We start from the raw sequence: 22,671 nt of genomic DNA, 5'->3' as shown, positions 1-22,671 counted from the left end.
GGAAGCAAGTATAGATACGTTTCTTCAAGCTCATTTAACTTCAGTAATGAATTACATATATTGTTAACTTTATTTGGCATCTCTGGGCATCTGAAGCCAAGGTTATCCTTGAAAAAGCAAAAACCACATATTCCAAGCACTTTTCTGCAGCAATAGTAAATAAATTCATTTATTGTAAAGTTTTTCAAAATTCCAGTTTGTCCCCTTCCTTCTCCACCTCTCAAACACAACATATTTTCAAGGCAAAATGCTTGTGAGATTATATAATTTACCTTAGGACCCTGCATATTTCTAAACAAGGTGATTAAATCAAAGGGACCCATGTAACCTCTGCTATGTGATTATGTAGGTGGTTCGAGCATCATAGACATTGAGCCTACAGCTATGAGTCTGATTATTATCTTTCCTGAGGAGTGATGGTGCAAATAGTAAAGAAATTACTGCTCCAAGGCCACTTTCCCTCCCATGATATATTTACTCATAAAGATAAAATCTGCGTACAATTTGGAGTACATCCAGAGAGCCAGTCTGGTGTAGTGGTGAAGGTGCAGGCCTAGAAACCAGGAGACTTTGAGTTCTAGGCCTCCCCTAGGAGTGAAAGGCAGCTGGGTGACTTTGGGCCAGTCACTGTCTCTCCACCCAGCCTACCGCACAGGGCTGAGAGACAGTGACTGGCCAAAGTAAAGAAAACAGGAGGAAGGAGTTTTAGGTACTGTGACTAAGTGATTGTGTCACTTAGCAACAGAAATTCTAGTCCAAATTACCATTGTTAAGTGAGGACTACCTGTATTAAAGGGAAAATATATATTGATATGAAAGAAATAGGATTGCACAATAAATGTACACAAGAACTATTTGATTATATCCCAGGAAAGTTCATGAACAGCCAAGGTGTGCTGTTTTATCACATAAGCTAGCAAGCAATGTCAGACAGCATTGCTATTTACCATTAACATTTCATTGGTCTTTAGTCATCTCAGTATGTGTACAAGTCTCATTCTAATTTTCCAATATCCATTTAGCTAAAATGCTTAGAAACCCTAGAATGCGACAAACTTAATATCTCATTAATGTCTGCTGAAGAAAAATTGGGTACCCTAAATAATTTCCACATGATCTTTGTGTATTTAAACCTTTCTAAAATAAATGTATAGATCAGGGTGGGGTGGGGTGGGGTGTAGGGTTAATACTTCACTGGCTAAGGCGTTATTTTATTCTATAATTAACAATAATGTGTTTACAAGTCTGAGCAATCTCCTTTCCTACAATTCTTGAGTATTAAATACTGAATATTAAACTGTTAATACTTGTCCAACTGATAATGAAAAAATATAGTTTGAAGTTTCAGGATATACCTTAACAGTGACTCTTCGTCTGTAGTGTTTCTTTCTCCAAATATATCTAATTTTGCTCTGTACCTGTATAGTATGTGGTATTATGGTCAACTATTCACTGTCTTGGAGAAGCATAACCTTACCCTGAAATATAACCTTACCTAGATAAAGACCGTATATTTGTTATATATTTGACAGAGAAGGACAAAATAGATAAGATAAATTCAGTAATTTGTCCATCAGATTATGTTAGCCACAGACATCACTCCTTTTTTCAAATTTTTATGTAATCGAGTGGAGTTCAAACTTTAGTATTATGAACCCCAGACCAAGTCAGTCTGGACATGTTTGCATGCATGTGCTGGTCTTCAACATAGCTGACAAGCAGCAGCATCATACATGGGCTGTAATGTGACATGAGTAGGTAATCAGAACTAGGCTCAGACCATTAAAAACCACAAAGCTCTCTAGTATAGGAGCATACAGGTAGTCCTTGCTTAACGACCACAATTGAGACTAGAATTTTGGTTGCTAAGCAAAGCAGTCATTAAGTGAATCTGACCCATTTTACAACCTTTTTGCAGCAGTCGTTATGCGAATCACTGCGGGCGCCAAGCAAACCATGTGATCGTTAAGCAAATCATGAAGTTCCCCATTGATTTTGCTTGCCAGAAGTCGGACGTCAAAAATGGAGATCACATGACCATGGGATGCTGCAATGGTCGTAAGTGCGACCTGGTTGCCAAGTGCCAAATCGTGATCATATGACTGCAGGGACATTGCAACAGTCATAAGTGTGAGAACTGGTCATAAGTCAATTTTTTCAACACTGTTGTAAGTCCAAACTGTCACTAAACAAATGGTTGTTAAGTGAGGACTGCCTATATAGAAAAAAAGAAGGCATACCTGTATAGCTTCTGCAGTTGCTTATTAATAATGCATTAGAGTGGCTTATTAAGTGTAAACATGGCCATTATGTTAATAGAATTGTTTGTAGGGGTTGTTGCTTTACATTTCCTTTTTAGATACATATGAAAGCTTTCCTCAACCTGGTTTCAGCAGGTAGCAATCAAGCCAGGAGCTATGTTGAAGGGAGTGTTCCAGTGAATCAGAGCAAAGGAACACATCAAAGTACAGCACAGCTGAAAGATTCTTGAATTAGGGAAAAGCTCAGTGTAAATAAGTGTGCTAACAGCTGTAAGCAAAGCTGGATTTCCTGTTCCTTGCTCTCTCATGGTGCCAAAATGAACTGATGTAGTTAATCCAGGTTAGTATAAATGCTTTATAATAAATAATACATGCCAGAAGAAAGCATTTCCATTGCTCAGTCTGTTTCAGAACTGCTTAACATGTGCTGAACTTCAATGCCAGGATTTCCCTTTGATCATGCTTGCTGGGAATTATGTTAGTTGAAGACCAGCCCATCTGGAGCACACCAGGTTAAGAAAGTCTAATGTTCGCTACTGCATTTTATTTCTGTTTCAAGGTTACATCATTTTACTATTTTATTTTCTTGCTGAAAATAATATCCTATTTAGGACTTCATTTTAATATTATTCTACAGGCATAAGGTGATACGGATTATACCAGACAATGACCAAGTGGCAGAGACACTGAAGATTCTTTCTCAACAACTTAAGGTGAGTGTGTGCTTTAGCAATGCTCTGTACTATATCATAAGTATAGAGTTTTTTTGTCCATAATCAGGAGATCTGAAGTGTGATATTAAATATGCGTGGTTGTGGTTCTGCGGATATTGCAGAACTAACTGCAACTCCCAACAGCAGTAGCCAGCATGACTACTGATGAAGGAACCTGGCAGTTACAGCTTGCAAATATTTGCAAAGCTTCAAGTTCTCTATACATGATATAAAGGATTACCACAATATAAGCCAGCAAGAGCTGAAGAATTTTGAATTCATATCGTTCTAGTCAGCCAGTTAGAGTCTTTAACTAGTTGGAAGAGCTGATGGAAACAAGGAAACTTGAATAAAAGGAATCCATATCCTAAAAACTATCTTAAATTATAGTAACTGATGTTATTCTAATTAGATTGGGTGCTCTAATCCAGGAACCCTGGCAAAGTCTTTCACATTATTTATATCATAGTTCTTTTAATGAAAAATACTACTAAAGCTCTACCACTGAGCTTTGATCTCTTCAGATTTTTATTTGTTTCACTGTAGGATGCAAAGCACTTGCTATAGGACATTTGCAAACAGAGAATTGGGCCCTGAAGAACAGTTGTGTTGGCTACTTGAGTTCTAAGTGGTTGCTATGCTTTGAACTGATTATATTGAGATGTATCAAGCCAGCCTCTAACTGTATTACTGCTTTTTCAGGCAATATTATTATTTCTTTATGAGCAGAACCTATCTGTAGTCATGAATTATTTTTTCTCCAAAGAAAAGTTGTGCTACTTTTCCAGCAGAATATCTTTTGAAATATTATCATCCTTCCTTCTGTGACTTTTAGACAGCATGGGCTTACAACCATGCTTGCTATTTAGAGTTGGGAGAGCAGCAAACGTGGGGAAGAAACTAGAAGGTAATTAGTGATCCACTGTGCAGTTTGTTCTATTGTAGCATCCAGAATAGGATGCTGTTGTTGCAGCAATGGTTTTGTTAATACAGAAATAAATCAAGCTTCTTTTTTTAAAAAAAAGAATAAAACATATCAAGAGCTTCTGAGTGGGAGATGCGCTTCTTTGCAAAGTTACACTTCCTGTAGCTCAGTCTTCCCTGACCTGATACCATCAAGATGTGCTGATTGAGAATTTTAGCCAGCCAGCCACAATGGAAGAATGGATGGTGAAATTATTGGAGTTCGTGCAGATGGCAAAACTGACAGCATTGATAAGAGAAAATACTGTGACTGGATTTATTTCTACATGGAAACTGCTTTTAGACTGTTTGCTTGTAACAGAAAAAAACTGAAGTTTTGATTTTGGGTTTTTATGATTGCTATTTTTTATATAATGTTTGTTAAGGTTTAGTTAAGAGTAAGAGATCATGGTATCACAATATGCATTTATGTCTGTGTTGAAGAAGGTTGGAAGTCATTTTCTTTGTATCTTTTCTTAGCTATACTTGCACTTTTTAGATTCTCTTTTTTCTTTTAGTTCTTTCCTCAAGCCTTTCTATGCTTCGTATTTTAACTGTATTCTGAAATGTTAATAAAGTTCTTATAAAAAAGAGAGAATTTTAGCCAGCCAAGTAGCCTTTTCATCTCTCAAATCTGAGCACAGATCATCAGACAATCAGTGCAATGCCTCATCCTACTCCCTCAAATCTATGTGTAAATATGCATCTTTTTCCTATCTTCACAAAAATAAAAAATATTGTACAGTACTAGTGTCTCAGTGGTCAACATGGTGACAAACTGCCATTAACTTTGAAACACTAATATGTACAGTATGTGGACTTCCTTATATGATCATGCCAATAGGACTGGGTACAAAAGAGAAAATGTGTCTTGTTTCCAGCTTGAAACAAAGCTTTGTATGTTGCAGTTTGACTCAAAACAGGTATGAGTGTTCTGGCAATGGGAAACAGTAGATAGTCAAAACAAATGGGTTGTAAAAATCCAGACAGCTGCCAGATGGCAGCAAAGAAACACCTGCAATTCTGGCTGTGTCCTGCCATCTAGTGGTCACTCAGATTTTGCAATATTGTATTCCTAACCTTTCTTGAATTCATATAATTCAAACATTTTAGTCTCAGAACCCCTTTACATTCTTAAAAATGATTGAGGACCCCAAAGAGCTTTGGTTTATGTGGGTTATATCTATCAATATTTACTGTATTAGAAATTAAAACTTTTAATTAAAATTTTAAAATAATTATTTAACTTTGTGAACCCTGAAAGGGTCTCGGGGACCTCCAGGGGTCCCAGACCACACTTCGAAAATAGCTGATATAATGTAAAGAGAGACTAGTACTCTGGCTCTCTCACACAAGATACAACACTTCCAAATCAATTGAATGTTTATTTGCTTGATTTTATTTATATCCCATCTTTCAGTCAGAAGCTCCTGGTAGTATACATGGCACTTCCTCTTCCTATTTTCCCTACAGCAACAAACTTGCGAGCTAAATTAATCCAACCATCAAAAGGGCTCAAGAGAATGCAGTGTGCAGAATACAAAGATGAATGAACAGCACCCCCAAAACGCAAGCCAACCTAATCAGAATTCATATCGGCCCTTCAAACACAGTAAAAAAAAAATCTCCAAAAAAGCCAACCAAACCAAAACAAGCCATGAGCATATAAGTCTTGAAGAAAAAGAAATAACTAAGCTAAGTTGATTATGGTTTCCTGAATATAAATGTGCACTCTGTGCATATTGCTTTGTTGACTGTGGAGTTACCAGAATATCTATGAAGATGAAAGTACACACTCTGTATATAAAGGCATCCTCAATCTCAATATCAGCAGGATCAAAATGCATGTACAGAACACACAATCACCTAACTTTAGCAGGACAACTAAAACAAAAATTTACTAGTATTCTTTTATATTTACATCTTGACCAACATTTCTATGTGAACTAAACCACAGTAGTATGTGCACATGAACACACATAATGTGGTCACACACACATTAACCAACACATATGAAGTCCAGTTTCCTCCCAGGGATCTTTACAAAAATTGCACAAGGAGTTAGAAATAGTACTCTTTCTCTTCTGCCTAGGCTGTGTGGTCTACTGCTAGCCAGAACATCACCTTTGTGCTGCATGTGTGTGCACTATGAGTACATTTAGCCTCAGGGCCAGCACACCATGTTTGACTCAGTTGGGGCAGGGTGAGAGCCTCCATTAGCAGTTGCTTAGTGAGTCACATGGAGCCTTCCCCAATGTACATTTCTTGGATAATATGGGCCAGAGACTTAACCCACTATGAGTTGCTCCAGTGAGCAACTGTCTATAGGCCAGCTTTGTTGGTGTCCTAGGAAGACCATTTACCTCTCATTATTGGTCATTTCTGGACAGACTACCGCCAGCAATCTGGAGAGAATTTGCAGACGTGGATTGGTCAAATTCCGGAGGGGGATTTGAATTCTCCAATCAGCGCTCTAGACAGGAGAGCAGAGAAGCATGCAAATCAGAAAGCAGCCCAATTGGCTACAGGAGAGAAAAGGCACGGAAAGGATTGCCTTAAAAGGCAAACGCGCAAAGAGCAAGCTGCCGGAGACAACCGATCCTTCGAGCTCACAGCACTTGTGGAGGAGTCCTTACCTGTGTCAGAAGCCTTGCCTGTAGCCAGCGTGGAACCAGCATCAGCGTCTTCTACCTCCGCAGAACTGCCTTCTGCACAAGCTGCTCCAGTCGAGTCACTCCTTGCTGTCCTTGCTGAGCACAGTCTCACATTTAACTCCAGACCTTGTCACTGCGCTTCAGCGTGATTCAGGTGTGCTTCTAGCCTTGTTTCCAGTCCTCAGCCTTGCTTAGACTCTCCAGTCCAGTCCAGCCTTGCTTCCAGTCCTCAGTCTTGCTTGGATTCTCTAAACCAGTTTAGCCTTGTTCCCAACTCTCAGCCTTGCTTGAATTCTACAGTGCAGTCCAGCCTTGCTTCCAGTCCTCAGCCTTGTTTGGATTCTCCAGTCCAGTCCAACCTTGTTTCCAGTTCTCAGCCTTGCTTGAGCTCTCCAGTCCAGTCCAGTCTTGCTTCCAGCTCTCAGCCTTGCCTAGACTCTCCAATCAAGTCCAACCTTGTTTCCAGAGATCAGCGTTGCCTTGACTCTCCAGTCCAGTCCAGCCTAGGCTCTAGAGCCAAGCCTTGCCTAGCCTCCACATTCCAGATTGATCCTGTCTGAATGCCAGTCTACAGGGCCTCGCCTTCAGCTTCCGCCTTGCCACGCAATCTAGCATCACCAGGTCTGACAGCTTCGCTCACAGAGTTAGCTGAATTCTGCCTTGCTGTCTGGCCGCCTCATAGTCTGAACAGGACAGAATGTTGGTTGGTGAGCAAGAGATGTACTGCCAGACAACTCTTTCAAAATCTGGTCAGATCTTAGTTTTGATTGCCCAAAACTGAGCAGGTCCCCTCACCTTTCTCTAGTTTGCTCAAGTAGTGCTCAATAGATCATTTTGCATTGCTAGCCAAATTAACAAACAACACCTCTCTTCTTTTTGGCAATTTATCAAGCATGCTCTTGCAAGTTGAGCTTGATGCACTTGTAACTGCCAAGGAAGATCCCATATCAGAACTGTGGCTCTAATTGCTACTTCTAGGGAAGGAATGTCTTCTGGAAAGCCAACTTTCTCCTCTTGACTATTGTGTAGTCTTCTCTCCATCACGTAGGTCATTTGCATCCAAGAATTTTCTCCATCAGAGGAGATATCAGTACAAATAATCACCTTTTCAACTTTGGATTGTGCAGGCTGGGTTCTTGTTCAAAACCCAAGGCTTTAGTGCTGTATGTCTTACTGTGAAACTGGGATGCTAAGGCTCTACTGTTGTTGGAATCCAGCTTCTCCTGGAGATCATCCAACACAAAAACAAAAGGCAGAAAATGGATCAGTATGGCTGTTTCTGCACTTCAAAATGGTTCAAGTGCATAAACTATCTCAGCCATGAGTCCATACTCCCAGGAATAATGGAGACCCTTGAAGAATAGGTAGGAGTCCTACCAGGTGGGAACATCATACCAGATCAAGTAGGTAGATAGAGCTTAATCTGGTGGTATGGACTAGTATTTGCCATCCTTCCACACTCAGATGGAAATAGTCTTATTATCTTATGGTACTTGTCCATAAGAGCACTGATGCCAGCTAGGATGATCCTGGCCCTCTAGAACAAGACCATCTGCACAAGCAGATGCTATTAATGAAACTTACGGCACCTGTGCCTGATGGATTGTCCTTTGCAGGTTGGGCTCATGTGACCATGAAGCTATGGTTGTGATTTGGTGCCCAGGTGACCAGCTGACAACATGAGGTATATAGCCATCTTCAACTTAACTGCAGTATGAGCCACATCCAGCAACTTGTCATGAAGTAGTACCAACCTTTGCCTGGGTCCTGACACCTGCATAGTGGAAAGTACTGGGCCTACAGAGACAAACGTCCCCTCATTCTCCTATCATTTCTACCAAAACAGTGAGCAGTTAAGAACAGCCCATCTTGGCTAGACCACTTCTTGGCTGTGAAGTGTCTGAGGTGAAGTGGTTATATATACTGAAGCCTAGTATTCACAGTGGTCCCAATGTTTCCTTCATGATCGGTTGTACAGAGAAGGCAACACCGGCCTGCCCAAAGTAGAGCATGAGATGATCTTGTACTCAGGAGCAGCCTAACTGAGGAGGCTCTGAAGTCTGGTATCCTCCACTACACTGAATAGCTGATCATATAAAACCATCATCTACACAATGGCATTGTGTCTCATGCCTTTGAGCCACTCTCATCAACCACCAGCAATAAACAGAATGTCAGGCTTGATGAAGATTCACACAGTGCTTTATTGCCCCTGGTCTTTTTCAAACAATCCATGCTTCATGGATCCGCTCCACCTGTTTCAGTTGGGGAGGCAGCAGAATTTGGGATGGGAAGCATTCTGTATTCCAGACTTAGAAAGGGCAGAGACTGGAATATTTGATCCCCCAACAAGGGGGATGTGAGAGTTTTGAAGTCAGACAAACTAACAGTGAATTCTCTGTGCTTCCTCCTCCTTCTGTCCCGTTCTGTACCTCCGGATCTAGGGACTGCTCAGGAGGATGTGGTATCTGTCTTGACTCCTCACTTAGCTGCTCATTTCCTTCCTCTGAGTCTGCATTGGTAGAAAAGCCCCTTCTCCAGACATCCCCCCCCCCGACTCTGGGGAGCATGGGCCTGATTCAGACAAATCCCCTGGCCCCATGTTCTGAGACTGGAGGGGACTTCTTTCTTTGTACTCTGTGGAGGAGTGGGGCTGGAGCCATGAGGAAGAAGTTGATATAATGGAATTATCTGAGTTTGGAAACAGGAATAAACATTTGAAGACTATATGGAAACTTCAGTTGGTGCAAAATACAATTGCCCACGTGGGTCAAACCTGTTGTCACCATGAAAGCTTATTATATTGATACGAAATCTAATATTCATTTCTAGAACAATCAATAGACGTAATCTGCTCCACCTTTTTAAAACTCTCTGTTCTGAGAGTTTTCTAGGTAAATTACACTTTCCCTTCTGTTACTTTATATAGGATCGCACATGCTTTCTTTTTTTTTTTTCAGAAACAAGGTAGACATTACAGTACTAGATACATGGGTCAGGATGGTTTCAGAGACCAGGGAGGCTTAAAAACAAAGCATGTGGACTCTACCATTACCAACATTTTTCTTTTTAAATTCATTTTTCTTTAGGGAAGGAGCCATTTTTCTTCTGGAGATTTGTGACTGGAAATTCCCTTCTGGAGAAACAAAGTAGATTTTTGAAGCCATTTTATGAGACAGCTATGGGTCAGAGATTAATTTTGGTTCTGCCCGGAAAGAGGGAGGGAGGGAGGGAGGAAGGAAGGAAGGAAGGAAGGAAGGAAGGAAGGAAGTTATAGGGATCTGACTACATAGGAAGCTAAAAAAATTGAATTACATTAGTCAAATGCTTATTTAAATTATAGCAGCTTCTTTTCCTTCCCTTCCCTTCCCTTCCCTTCCCTTCCCTTCCCTTCCCTTTCTTGTTTTTAAAGAAGTATATAAAAGTCTTTAGAATATGAGACTTCCATCCTATACCCCCTGGTATGGGAATAATACTTATTTAGCTTGGTGGAGCTTCCTTCTGAGTAAAATTCATAGGACTATAGATTTGCATAAATACACTGCAGTCTTCCTCAGTTTGACAATCACCAGCTATATCAGAACTACAGTTGCTAGAATTACACTGGCAGTGGTAGCCAGGATTGTGGAAGCAGCAGTGCAAACACACCTGGAGCATGCTAAGTGGGAAAGTCTGATGTGCTAACATTAAAAATGCACTTGAAAGATAAGAAAAAAATATTCAGATTATGCAGTGCTTATTTACAGGATTTATTTCAGCATATACACACACACACACACACACACACACACACACACACACACACATATATATATATATATATATATATATATATATATATATATATATATATATTGTAATATAAGATATAGGACTGGGTTAAAATAATTCCAGTTTGGGTTGGGGGTTTTTTTCCCATTGAAAATGAGTTATACAAATCCTATGCTCAAAGTGTGTGTTCTTCTCAATGTGCAGAAAATATCAACAAATTTTTCACTAATAATTCAGCAATAATCTCTGCTATTCGTTATAAAATATTAAGAGGATATGCTCTTTGATCTTTTAATTTCATGGGTGTTTCCAATCTAGACTGAATAAATATGAATTACAGGTTGGTTCCTGCACTACAGGTGGACCTGTGGCAGCCAAGCAGCATCTCTCTCATCTCCAAGGGTGCAGTTGCAGATGTACATCTGTCAAGAAACAGTTCACAAATTCTTCAGTTCTCCCTAGAACAAGCAAACATCCAATATACGTAAGCATGGATTTTAGTTGCAGAAAGTCCTTCGTCTCACAGTTTAAGATCTCCTGAATTTTATTAGAAACAATAATCAATATATTAGCATGCCCTTTTAATTAAATAATTTGAGAGTATCTTTTAAGTGTTATTTGAACAGAAGTAGGAAAGAGGTCCCATGGAAAAATTTTAATTATAGAGTCTTCTTTATAATGCAGACTAGTGTTTCCTTAGTGCATGCAGGCCTGCTTTGTTTGTTAAAAAAGCAGTAATTGTCACTACTGTAGTACAAGCACAATGTAAATTCAAGTATCCACATGTTGTTAAATTATATGCTTGAATGTATATATATTATGCTGAACTATGCCAGCCAACATCTGTCACATTATAACAGTTAGTGGCACGATGTAACAAGCATTTATCAAATTTCTCTCTTAGATGAAAAGGATAAGGATTTGTCTGTCAAGGAAATTACAATGGGTAAATAAATCTTACTTAGTCAGAAAGCTGATATTCAGGTTCTTACCTTTTCTTTATTGTACTTGTCTTGCCATTACACATTCAAGCTCTCTAAAGCTCTGGTGGCTAAGATGATTACCTCTGAACACAAGAAACTGGCAAGAGTTTAGCAGAACCCCTATTTCTGGGGTACTGATGTTCCTGTAGGCACCTTTCTTGACACCCAACAAGCCCTACCAGATTTTTATATGAAGAAAAAGAAATGGTTAATTTAAAAAATGGAACTTGTCATTTGCAAACCAAGCATGATATCTGAGGGATTGCCCCTCTCAATATTAGCCTGTCCACTTAAATCAGCATGAGGGGCTGATGAAGATGACGGAAGAGGTAATGGTAGAAGGATTTAAGAAAACAGAACGAATCCCTGTTTAAGTTTTAGGGGGGGGAAATAAATAGGCAAACAACCTTCCCAAGCAACCAGCTAATCTTTAAATTTCGAAAGTACTCACTGTTTTCAGCAGGAGTGTCTGGGGTCATTTGCATCTCCTGCCCATTCCTCTGCTTTTAGCTACTTATTAGGAGAATAATTTACCAATAGTCCTATAGGTAAATACTTACTGTTTCATTTAAGCATGTATTTTATTACCAGTCACAGATGAAAATATCCTTTTAAATACTGGTTAATTAGTTTTTATTTGTTTCTTCAGTCAATGTAAAATACAAATAAAATACAATAATAAAATGCCTGCTTTTTTTCAAATTATTGCTGCATTCCAAAACATGTTGTTTGCTTTGCAACATGCTACAATATGTTCTTAGAGCCAATTTACCTGGGTTTATTCAAATGTCATAAATAGTCCATACAGTGTTAAAATGTTTTATTTTACTTTGACTATATACTGTAACTTTCCATTCCTTTGTATTATACCATGCATTTATTCAAAGTGTTCCTTTCTTTTTCTTTTTTGTTTTCTTTTTGATGTAGAGTCCTCATATCTGATCTACAAAAAACTGTAGAAAAACAAAGTGATTCAAAGCCATCCAGGAATCGTAGATCATTGCCCCAGTACAGTTATGAAATATATCATTCGCTGGAAGAAGTATGTAATATACATTTGCACTCTCATGTTCTTATTCTTAAATAAGGAAATGCCAGTGATTGTTTGCTTGTTTAACTATAATTAAACTTTGATATAAGATTTTAACATTTATAAATTGGAAAACCTAATAAGAGATGGAAAACTAGAACTTTTATTTTCTGATATACTATAGAGTTGTATTTATTTATTTTATTTAACAATGGCAAAGGAAAATAATTCATATACGTTTATATATCTCCTTTTTCTTTTTTTTCAGATTCAAAGTTGGATGTATCATTTGAACAAAACTCATTCTGATCTCATTCACATGTTCTCTGTTGGCAAGTCATATGAGGGAAGACCACTTTTTGTGCTAAAGGTAAATTTTGACATAACATTGTTGCAATGAGGTAGTATCAAGATAAATGAATACGAAAATATTTAATTTACTAGATTGTGGATAGTAATACTAGATTATGGAAGCAAAATCTAATATATCTGCCCTATATCTGAAGTCACAAGCTGAGGCCCCAGGGTCACTTGCAGTCCTTGAAAGCCTTGGGTGTACATCACAGAAACCTGCCAAAAATTGCCACCAGTTTTCATTATTTTTAATGTATTAGAAGGGGAAATTATGAAATACATGAAGAATTCATATTAAACTGCACTTAATTAGACTCATCTAACTTTTGCTTACCCCACTATTTTCTTATATGTAACCCCAGCAGATCACTTAAAGGCCAGTTGTGGTCCTCTGTCCAAAACATAGTCATTCCTATCCCATGTACGCATATAAAAACACAGATTCGTATTCTTTTTTTCAAGATGTTAGCTATAAACAGTTGTTCACATGTAGCAATCTCTTGCTTTGCTTGCAAGTAAGAATCATAGGCTTAGAAGTGACCCTGCAGATCTTCTAGTCCTAGGAGATACGGAGGATCTATTCAAAGAGCAAATTCTAGGCTATTGTTCTAGCAGACATACCGCTTCTGCAAGTTACTATGATTCCTACAGACTGCTGATATTTGCTAAATCTTTCTTAGCAGGAGTCAGCTTATCAGAGTTTTGTTAATTAATTAACCAATTAATCTTTATTCTGCAAAAAGAGAAACTGACCCCAGTATCGCATTAGCTTTCCTTCCCAATTCCTTGTCTTGGTAATATATATTTTTTATTTCTTTGAATGGCATTAGGTAATTGTTTCTGGTAATATGTGTGTTGATACTTAATTTAGAATTTTCAGGATGGATACCAAAGGAGAGGCCAGGATGGCAACAAACTTCTGAGAAAGTTTACTATATAAACGTCCCAAATATACTCACAGCACCAGGGTCTTCTTCCTGAATAAGCTACAACGAGCCTGAGTGGTGAGGACAATCTCCAGAATTTGACTCACGAGGAAGATGTTTCCCTAGGACAGGTCTTAAATAGCCCTTTATCCCACTCCCCCACCCTTAGGAATGTTTACCTCAGTGCTGGGATAATTAACTAAGAGGAAATTAGTATTTGTATGTGTACATACAAGTAGTTGTCAGTTAATGATGGTAACTGAGACTGGAATTTCCATCACTAAGCAATGTGGTTGTAAAGTGCGATGTCATGTGACTGCATTACTTAGTGACAGCAATCCTGGCAGTCCACACTGCCGTCATTAACTGAATCCCACCTGTTGTTAGGCAAAGCCCCACCCTGATCCAAGCCACTCCTGGCTTGGTCCCTCCCAGCCCAAGCCTGTAAGGTAATGGATGCCTCCTCTTAAACTCCCCCCATCTACTTATCTCCCCCCCATCTCTGCCCATCTGGCCACCCTGCACAGTGGCACTCCTCTGCGGTGGCCTCTACTTCAGTCCCAGCACCACCAGTTCTGCAAAGGAGTACCACCTCAAGCCCTGCACTGCAGCCAGCCTCCCCAGCACCACAGCACAAAGCCCCCACTGCCCCCACTGCTTGTGCTCCATCGGCCCTGCTGCCCCCAGCTGACCTTCACTGTCTTCTTCCTCCTGCTGCTGACAAGGTGCACCTGGCCTGGCCCTATGTGAGGTCACTTCTTCTCGAGGTGGCATGAGCGTGCTTCTCCAAATCTGGAGGGGAAAGCCATTAGGTATTACTTAAAAAGGTCAAGGCAGAGATTCTTTTAGTTGCTAGCAGCATGAGTCTTGCTAGAGGTAACTAATTTATTTATTAAGGTCATGGAGCTTGTTAGCTTGTGGTTAGCACTTATTGGGGAGGCACCGTGCCACAGAGAAAAGCCACTCAGGAAGAGATAGCTTGTTCAATCAATCTCTCCACTTAGCGAGAGGGAGGAAAAAATAAAGGAAAAAAACAGGTCAAGCATAGGACAGTAATATAGTACGTTGTTCTCATGAAAGTGTTGAGAGATGAAAGTACATATTTTTGTAAGATAATAAAATCAGAATCCAAAGACACAGGAAACTACATTAAACTAGAGGAGTCCTTCTTTCTTCTACTACAATATTTCCACATTCTGTTTGGTTAAATGGTTTAGGATCCATTAAAAACACTTCACTAAGTTGCCACCTGTCGCTGGCAGAACATGCATTTCAGCTTTTTTCAATCTATCCAGATTTTTTTCTTTTTCTCATGTATGTATCTTTACAATTGCAGCTAGGCAAAAGAACAAGGTTTTATAAGAAAGCTGTTTGGATAGACTGTGGAATCCATGCAAGAGAATGGATCAGTCCAGCCTTTTGCCAGTGGTTTGTGAAAGAAGTAAGGATAATTTTTAAAAACTAGCATTATATTTTAAAATTAGAAAAGGTTCTGTCTATTATACAAAGTATGTTATCACAGCAGAGATGAACTGTTATGATGTTTAACTAGACTTTAGATACCTGTATCTGCGACGATATTTCAAACCTTAGTCGGTGAAAATATTATTAGCGCCATGTTACTGCTGAATGTAAAGTCAGTCTTGGCTAATAAGGATAAAATAACTTTATGTATCCTAGATTATAGCTTCCTTGTCATAATGACAGTTATTTATAAAACTCAAATTTAACTAGGTAATACTGTGAAATTCACAGAGATCAAGATAATCTCAATAAAAATATTTAGTTACACTAATGAAATGAGTTTCCAACTTCAGTCAAATAAAGTTATGGGCTTGATATTCTTTGTCCAATTGATTGGCCTGAATTGGATAGTGCAGAGCTTGCAGAAGCATAAATCCCTCTACTGATTAAGGCCTTACTTTATTTACTACACTTATATCCCATCTTTTCACCGAAATGAAGAGGTGTGATAAAGGGTCTTACCTACAGGATAGAACTATTTTTGGTGTTAAGAGATCCCAGGAGGTATTATAAGTATGAATGAGAAGCTGCAAAGTATTCTCTTGTAAAGTATGATATAAACACGTTTTGAAGGACTAGGAGCAATTGGAATTAAGAATTCTTTTTTGTTTTTTCTTACAATTATTTTTTATTTAAGGGAATTCCATTACTTGAGCACACTGTTTGAACTCTTTGTCTGTGTTTTTTCTTAATATGTCTTTCAGAGTCCAAAGAAATATTAAAGAGATTTGGAAAGATAAAATTTGTTAAGAACTAAGAAAAGCAGTGGCTTTGATATTGCACAGTTCAACATTATTGTCTACTCTCAGTTATCAAGATTTCAAGAATTTTACGAAGATGTAGATGTGTTAGATGTGGAGGAGATATAGCCCAATAATATTTTATTTGGAAAATATTTGATTATGGCCTACAAGAAATCTCAAACACTTAAGCAAAAGTATTCTTTGAAGAAAGTATAGGTCTCACAAAATTCATTTACCTGTTTTACCTGGATTTGTTGTATTTCCATATTCATTTTATAGTTTGTTTTTTATTTTACTTAGTAATTTGGATCTTGTTATTTTTTTACTTATCTGCTGAAGTTCCTGTCAAGGAAGGGTGCTGTTGTTGTTGTTCACTTTCTAGTCCTTTTCAGGTGTATTAGATGAGTATAAAGGAAATGGAGGTACAGATTTCTACTGTTTGACAGGTGGTCATTATTTCAAAGTGATTGTAAACAACAGATGAAGGGCAGAGCATTGCATACCCCCTTGACTTTCTTGGAGAAGGGCAAGGGAATGAATAAACACATGATATGCTTGTAGTCTGTTGATTTATTATGCACATTCTTCAAAATCAGGGTGCAGTATTATCATCACCACAAGGGGGCATGCTAGACATGCTTACCTATGTAACTATGGTTGCTTGCAGTGCCTTTGAGCTATAGGTTTTTTTGGGGGGGTTAGTTTTAACTATTTAATTGAACACTTTTGAAACTTGGAGTTTATGTAAGATACTAATTGGATGTCTGGAATAATAAGCAGCAGCCCAGATACTGTATCTTTAAGTACATTAATTTAAGTACATTAAATTATATTACTAATCAAGTCACATATCTTCTATAACGTTATGTGATTTGTTGGAGGCTTCAGGGCAAGCACTATTCCTTTCAGCAAATTGAAAGAATAAAACTGAAGGTTCTTCTTCCTTAAAAATAGTTCATTCCTGCCTTTCACTGGATGAGTAATGCTGCAGGGTCAGCTTCTGCAAGAGTACAATATTTGATAACTGCCATTACCATCAAATTATAGCAAGCTCAGTAAGTGCCTTCACCCATTTAGTCTTTTGAAATAAGCTTGCTAACTCATGAACACAAATACAGCAGAGGAACACCTACTTTGCTGGAAGTCCATTCGTTGCCAAAAGCTTCCAGGTCCAAGTCAAAGTGCTGGTTATTATTCTTTAGTAATGACTCTTTATGGTTTAGATCCTCACTCTCTCTGGGACTGTCTGAGGCAGATGCTGCTTGCCCAGTCTGTGCTGGGTAAATGGGCAAATTGAAAATCCCTGCCTCATAAGGAATGAAGGGGAAGGTTGCTGGAACAGGCCTTCTTGGTAGTGGTGTCCTCGTTTTGGAATAGCATGCTTCTCAGGTGTAGAATGGCCCCTCCATGGTTATAATTTCATAAAGCAGCTAAGCCTATGCTTTTCCAACAGGCCTTCAGGGTGAAGAGTGCAATATAATTAGAAGCATGCTGGGAAAGGCAGTTTTACTTTAGTTCTGGGGTTACATGATATATTTTATTTTGTTTAAACATGTTTATTTGAAATGTTTTATTGTGAGCTATTTGGAATTTTTAGGAAAGGCAGCATAGAAATATATGTGTAGCTCTTTTTTAAGGGTTCGAGGAGCTGGCTCCCTGTTAGCCCTGCAAGGTAGCCCAGGCAAGAAGCATAACCAGGAGAACTAGCTCTATCTTTATTGTAAGGTTACATTAACATCTTGCAGGACTGAATATACAGTAATTCTCCGCTCCTTTCCTTTTACTCTCCGGAAAACCAGGGAGGGTCCCTTCTAAAATGTTTCCCACACCCTCCCTCCTTCCGTGAGCTGAGATATCTTTTACACACCAGTTATCCAGTCTGTATTTCTGCTCCTGTCTCCCAAGGTCATTCCCACATACCACTACACTCCTCCAGAGATTCCCAAACATCCCACCAGCACCATTCATTTTAAACAAGCTTGCTGCCATGTCTCCAACTGGAGGTGTGTCTGGGGGAGGTTTTAAGGGGCTGCTTCCCCCTTCCATCCTGGGGCAACACAATAAAAATATCCAACAACTTCATTGCTTGCATTAGAAAAATACTAAGACAATATCCCATAGACATACATAATTTTAAACAGTAAGCTATTGAACTGAAAAGGGTGAATCTCCCTGTGTCTTGTAGAGATTTGTTCAGTTTGTATGCAGGAGACTGCACAGTCTCCTTAAAGGTCTGTGAGATTTCAAAAGCATACTGCTTATGGACTCAAACTGATTCTGCTCCTGCCTTGCAAAATGCCCACAGCAACAGCTCTGTCTGCAAAAATTTCGTGTAGGAATTTCTCTTGCTCTCTTCTTAGCTGCTTGATTCCTTGACCTAGACTATACAGTAACTCCTCCAGCCTGGCCTGTCTGAATCCAGGCTGCTTCTCTTCCTCTCAGTTCTGTTCTCAGGCTTGAGAAGCCCCGAAGCAACTCAGCAATTTTCTCATGGGCAAAACTGCCAGCTTCTTTCTTTTCCCATTGGCCAAGCTGCCAACCAATATTCCTTTTTTTAATAGTAATTTTATTAAAGACTATTATTACAATAGTAAAAACTAATACAAACAAAAAAAAAGATAGAAGAATAAAAAGAAGAAAATAGGTGCAGAAAAGAAACGAGAAAAAGGAAAAATAGTAAGAGAAATAGAAAGTAAGAATATAGTAAAGAAAAAGAAATGACTTCCCACCTTCATCACAAGTATAAACAATTTTAGTAACGTACCACTCCTCTTAAAAGACAACAAATGATCTCTTCCTATATCCCATTTCTTATCTGTAAACAAATCCATAAAGCAGTGTCATTTCAGTCCTGGTGTCAACAAAAGTCCATTAAGGGTTACCAGAAATAACAATATATCTGTTTTAACCTTGATCATATAAACCAACTTTATATTCCTTCCTTTTACTTCTAACAACCTTAATCTTTAGTTCATTTAAACGATGTCGCAGAACTTGATTTCTTTTCATTTTGTTTCTCACAAAATTCCTCAAAGCTTTAACAAGTCTCTTTTGTAAATTCAATATAGGAAAATTATCCAGGTCACCCTCTTGTTTGTTATTTATATATCCCTTTTAATTATTAAGATATCAGCCAGTTTCTTTTTTATGTCCAGTGTAGCATCTTTTCCCATATCATTCTTGTAGCCTGTCATTTTTAAATCCACTGTCACATCAGTCTCTATCTTGTAAGGTAAAACTTGTTCCTCTTCCATAACATCTTTTAAACACAGTCTATCTATAGAGGCAGGCGCTATTACAATTAACTTCTGGGTCCATTTTTCAAAAATATCCTTCAATATGTCCAATGTTGAAATATTTTTGCTTCATTCTGTAATTGTAAGTTGAGTGTGTGTGTTCTTCTCCTTTAATTGTAATCTTTAGTGTCCAATTTTTAAAATCTTCCTATGTTTTTAAAAAAATTCAAAACAAAAGCATTTTCCCATGGGAAGGATTTTTTATAATTAATTCCAAAATCTTATTTCAAATTTATCTGGACCCTTAATCTGTTTGTAACTTTATAAAATCAGAATTTTAATCACCCTTTTGCTGTTTATTCAAAAAAAAATTGTTTACGTCCTTAAGCTTGTAGTTAAAACTTTCTTTCACTAAGGATTAAAGGAAACTCACCCGGTGCTGTCAAACTTGTCAATCCAAAGGTTCCTAATAGCTGAACAGCATTTAACAAGCAATTTCCAAAAGTGATCAGAAAAGGAAGTATGCAAACCCAGTGTCCTTTCAAAGACGCCAATGGTGGTTTGAACAAGATGGCTATTCCCTCATCTCCTGGAGCTTTAAACCTGCCGGTTTCTCTGCTCTTCTCCTTCCTGCACCCACCCTATTCCTGCAGCAAGTGTATGTCTCTCGGTGTTGATCTGTCTGTGCACTGACAGCTTCTTGGCTTTTTATGTATTTCACTAACTCTTCTGAGTTTCATTTCTTGCCTCTCTACTCTTTGTGAAAGATGTCCTCCCTTGCCAGATTGGGATTTCCTTCACTAAATTATCCAGCAAGGAGCATCTTACTGTTTCTCTTAAACTGTAGTTCTCTGTACTTTAGCATACCTGAGGATCCTGTTTCCCTTGCTTCTGACTTCTTCCACATACAGACCTGTGCAACCAATACCCTAGCATTCAAGTTAACTTACATCTCCTGGCAAACTCTTGCAAGTTTATACCAGATTTACTTCTCAACTCTTTGGCACCCAACAGAGTTTCTTTTAAGAAATGGGAGGGGGAGAGGGAGGGTTCCTTATCACAGTCAATGGAACTATGAACAAAATCCTGCACTGAGTGCAGGTTTCATTTGACATTGAAGCAATTGAAGAATTCAAACAAGCTTGCATGAGCCTGACAGAACAAAATAAAAGGAGGACCAGCTATGCTTTTGCTTTCCTTTCCTTTTCCAGACCACTTATTTTGCCATTTCCCAATCCATTTTCTCTGCCCCTCTGGATATTGAAGCTAGGAAGTAGGGGTTTTCATGGACATTCTCTCTGCCCAAAAAAGTCTTTCCAGGCCACTACTCAAATCATAGAGCAGAAAACATTGTTTAAAATCTTGATGATAGTTTGTTGAGTTTCATCTGAAATAATTCTGAGAAATTACAGTTGAACCTAATTCCAGGTTAGAACAATTTACTAGAACAAATGTGATTTGGGAAAATAATTGCTCCTGCAGTCAAGAGATTTTCACATGAAAAACACCAATCTCTGTTTCTCTGAAATTAGTCATCAGCAGGACATAAACAATTAATCCATTAAGATTGCAGCATTGTTCATCACAGTTTACCTGCAAATGGTAATTTTTACGAAGAAACATACTACTGTATGCCACAAAGAATCTGTTCAGTATCCTTAACTGTTACTGATGTTCTGTAGTTTGTTAACAGACATCTCAGTCTTTTATTAGTGTATACTGACATAGACCAGACTCAGGCACTTACTTCATGGAATGGGAGCTACTTCCAGGTAGCTTGATTCTATGTTTCCTTAATGACATATGAAAATAGGCTCCAGAATTATATGATGCTGGTGATAATTACTAACATAATCAAGTCTATCTCAAATGTTTCTGTTTTCATAACCTTTTCAGAGCAGTGTAAGACAGTCATGTCAAGCTGCAGGCATGTTCAAGTGATTTTATATAATGTGGCGAAAAATGTCTGAGAGTATATAACAGCTGTGTGATTAGAGTGAAACACATAGGCCTGTGTGATCATTGCTGCCTCTTCTGGTAGTTTAGTGACTGAATGGGAATTACCAGCATTTTTCAGTGCTTATGTGTTTCATAGACTAGCAAGTGAAATTACCATGATGGGAAACAGAATTGCATCTAAATAGGATCTCAGTCTCTGGTTCCCAGTAAATTCAATGTCAAAATGCCTCTTATTTCAACTGAAGTTGTAAAATTAAGCTTCATTTCATAAAGCAATTGCATATTTAGATTCTATTTTACAATCATTAGTTCATATTCTTCTGTTTCTTCCTGTCTAAAAGATTAATAACTATGCACCTCTTTGCAGGTTACATAAGAAACCCAAGTAGAGAATGCAAATGTCTCCACTGACTTCACTGTTACTCATGCCCTAGTCACCTTGTGGCTTGACTACTGCAACATGCTGTACATGGGGCTGCCCTCGAAGACCACCCAGAAGTTTCAACTGGTCCAGAATGCCTTGGTATGGCCATATAACACCTCTGCTTCATGAGCTGCACTGGTTACCAGTTTGCTTCTGGGTGCAATTCAAGGTGCTGGTTGTTACCTATCAATCCATACATGGCATAGGGCCTGGTTACTCAAGGGACTGCCTGTCTCCCATAATATCCACCTGGCCAATTCAATCCTACAGGGTTAGTGCACTCCAAGTTCCTTTAAATAAACAATGTCACCTCTTGCTTTGTCACACTTGCCATCTTTTATCTTTATTTTTTATTTTTTATTGATTTTGTTGTAATTTCTTTGTCTGATTGTTGTGAGTTGCCCAGAGTTGTTGAGTGTCAAGCAGCATACAAGTTTAATAAATTATTATTATTACTATTATCACTTGACCTTATCAAGAAACAGTGAGCATCAGCTGCAATAAAATAGAATAAAATAAGGTACAATGAAGTAAGATGAGATGAAACAGAGTAAGATAGGATAAAATAAAAGATAAACAAGTAAGATAAAATAGAGTAAGGTAGGATTAAATAAAAGATAAACAAGTGAGATAAAATAGTGTAAGATAAAATAGAATATAGAAACATAAGTACTAAAATACAAAACAGTATGAGTTTGAATGAATGCATCACATTTACATGGTACCCCAATGTGTTCTATAAAACGTGTTCACAGTTGAACGGTTCTGACTATAAACTTAGCAATTCTAATGACTACATATGTGTTTGCGCTCTGAAGGAAATAATATAATCTTTTGTTACGGTCCCAATGTGTAGTTCTGTCAAGTAGTGCTTGTAAATACTGAGCCCTAGCTAGGGCATATAGTTGGCAGTTGAATAGGATGTGCGCAATGTCTTCTGTTTCTGTTACCCTTCAAATATACTTTCTCTCAGAGCACTTGGTGGAATCATCCATATTTAACCAGAGAATCCTGCTGCTCAAATCTGGCTCTGGTAAGGGCTATCCTATGGTACTTTGTCAGGTATTTTTCTGTTTGAAAATACATTTTATTTTTGGCCAGCCATTTCAATGAACTGATGTTTGCAAGTG

At 38.3% G+C, this 22,671-nt stretch overlaps 1 protein-coding gene across 1 annotated transcript in view; it reads left to right on the top strand.

The window, feature by feature from the left end:
• The window catches only part of CPA6 (carboxypeptidase A6), a 43,839-nt gene that overhangs the window by 4,489 nt on the left and 16,679 nt on the right, over positions 1–22,671 (top strand). Inside the window, exons 2-6 of the mRNA XM_063300246.1 lie at positions 2,899–2,974; positions 10,722–10,846; positions 12,273–12,387; positions 12,644–12,745; positions 14,992–15,096. Of these exons, the coding sequence (XP_063156316.1) occupies positions 2,899–2,974; positions 10,722–10,846; positions 12,273–12,387; positions 12,644–12,745; positions 14,992–15,096 (523 nt within the window). The remainder of the gene's footprint in view (positions 1–2,898; positions 2,975–10,721; positions 10,847–12,272; positions 12,388–12,643; positions 12,746–14,991; positions 15,097–22,671) is intronic.

Source organism: Candoia aspera, chromosome 3, assembly GCF_035149785.1.
Source record: "Candoia aspera isolate rCanAsp1 chromosome 3, rCanAsp1.hap2, whole genome shotgun sequence".
NCBI lineage: Eukaryota > Metazoa > Chordata > Lepidosauria > Squamata > Boidae > Candoia > Candoia aspera.
The sequence above is the reverse complement of the archived record's forward strand: the minus strand, read 5'-3'. Positions and strand labels throughout refer to the sequence as shown.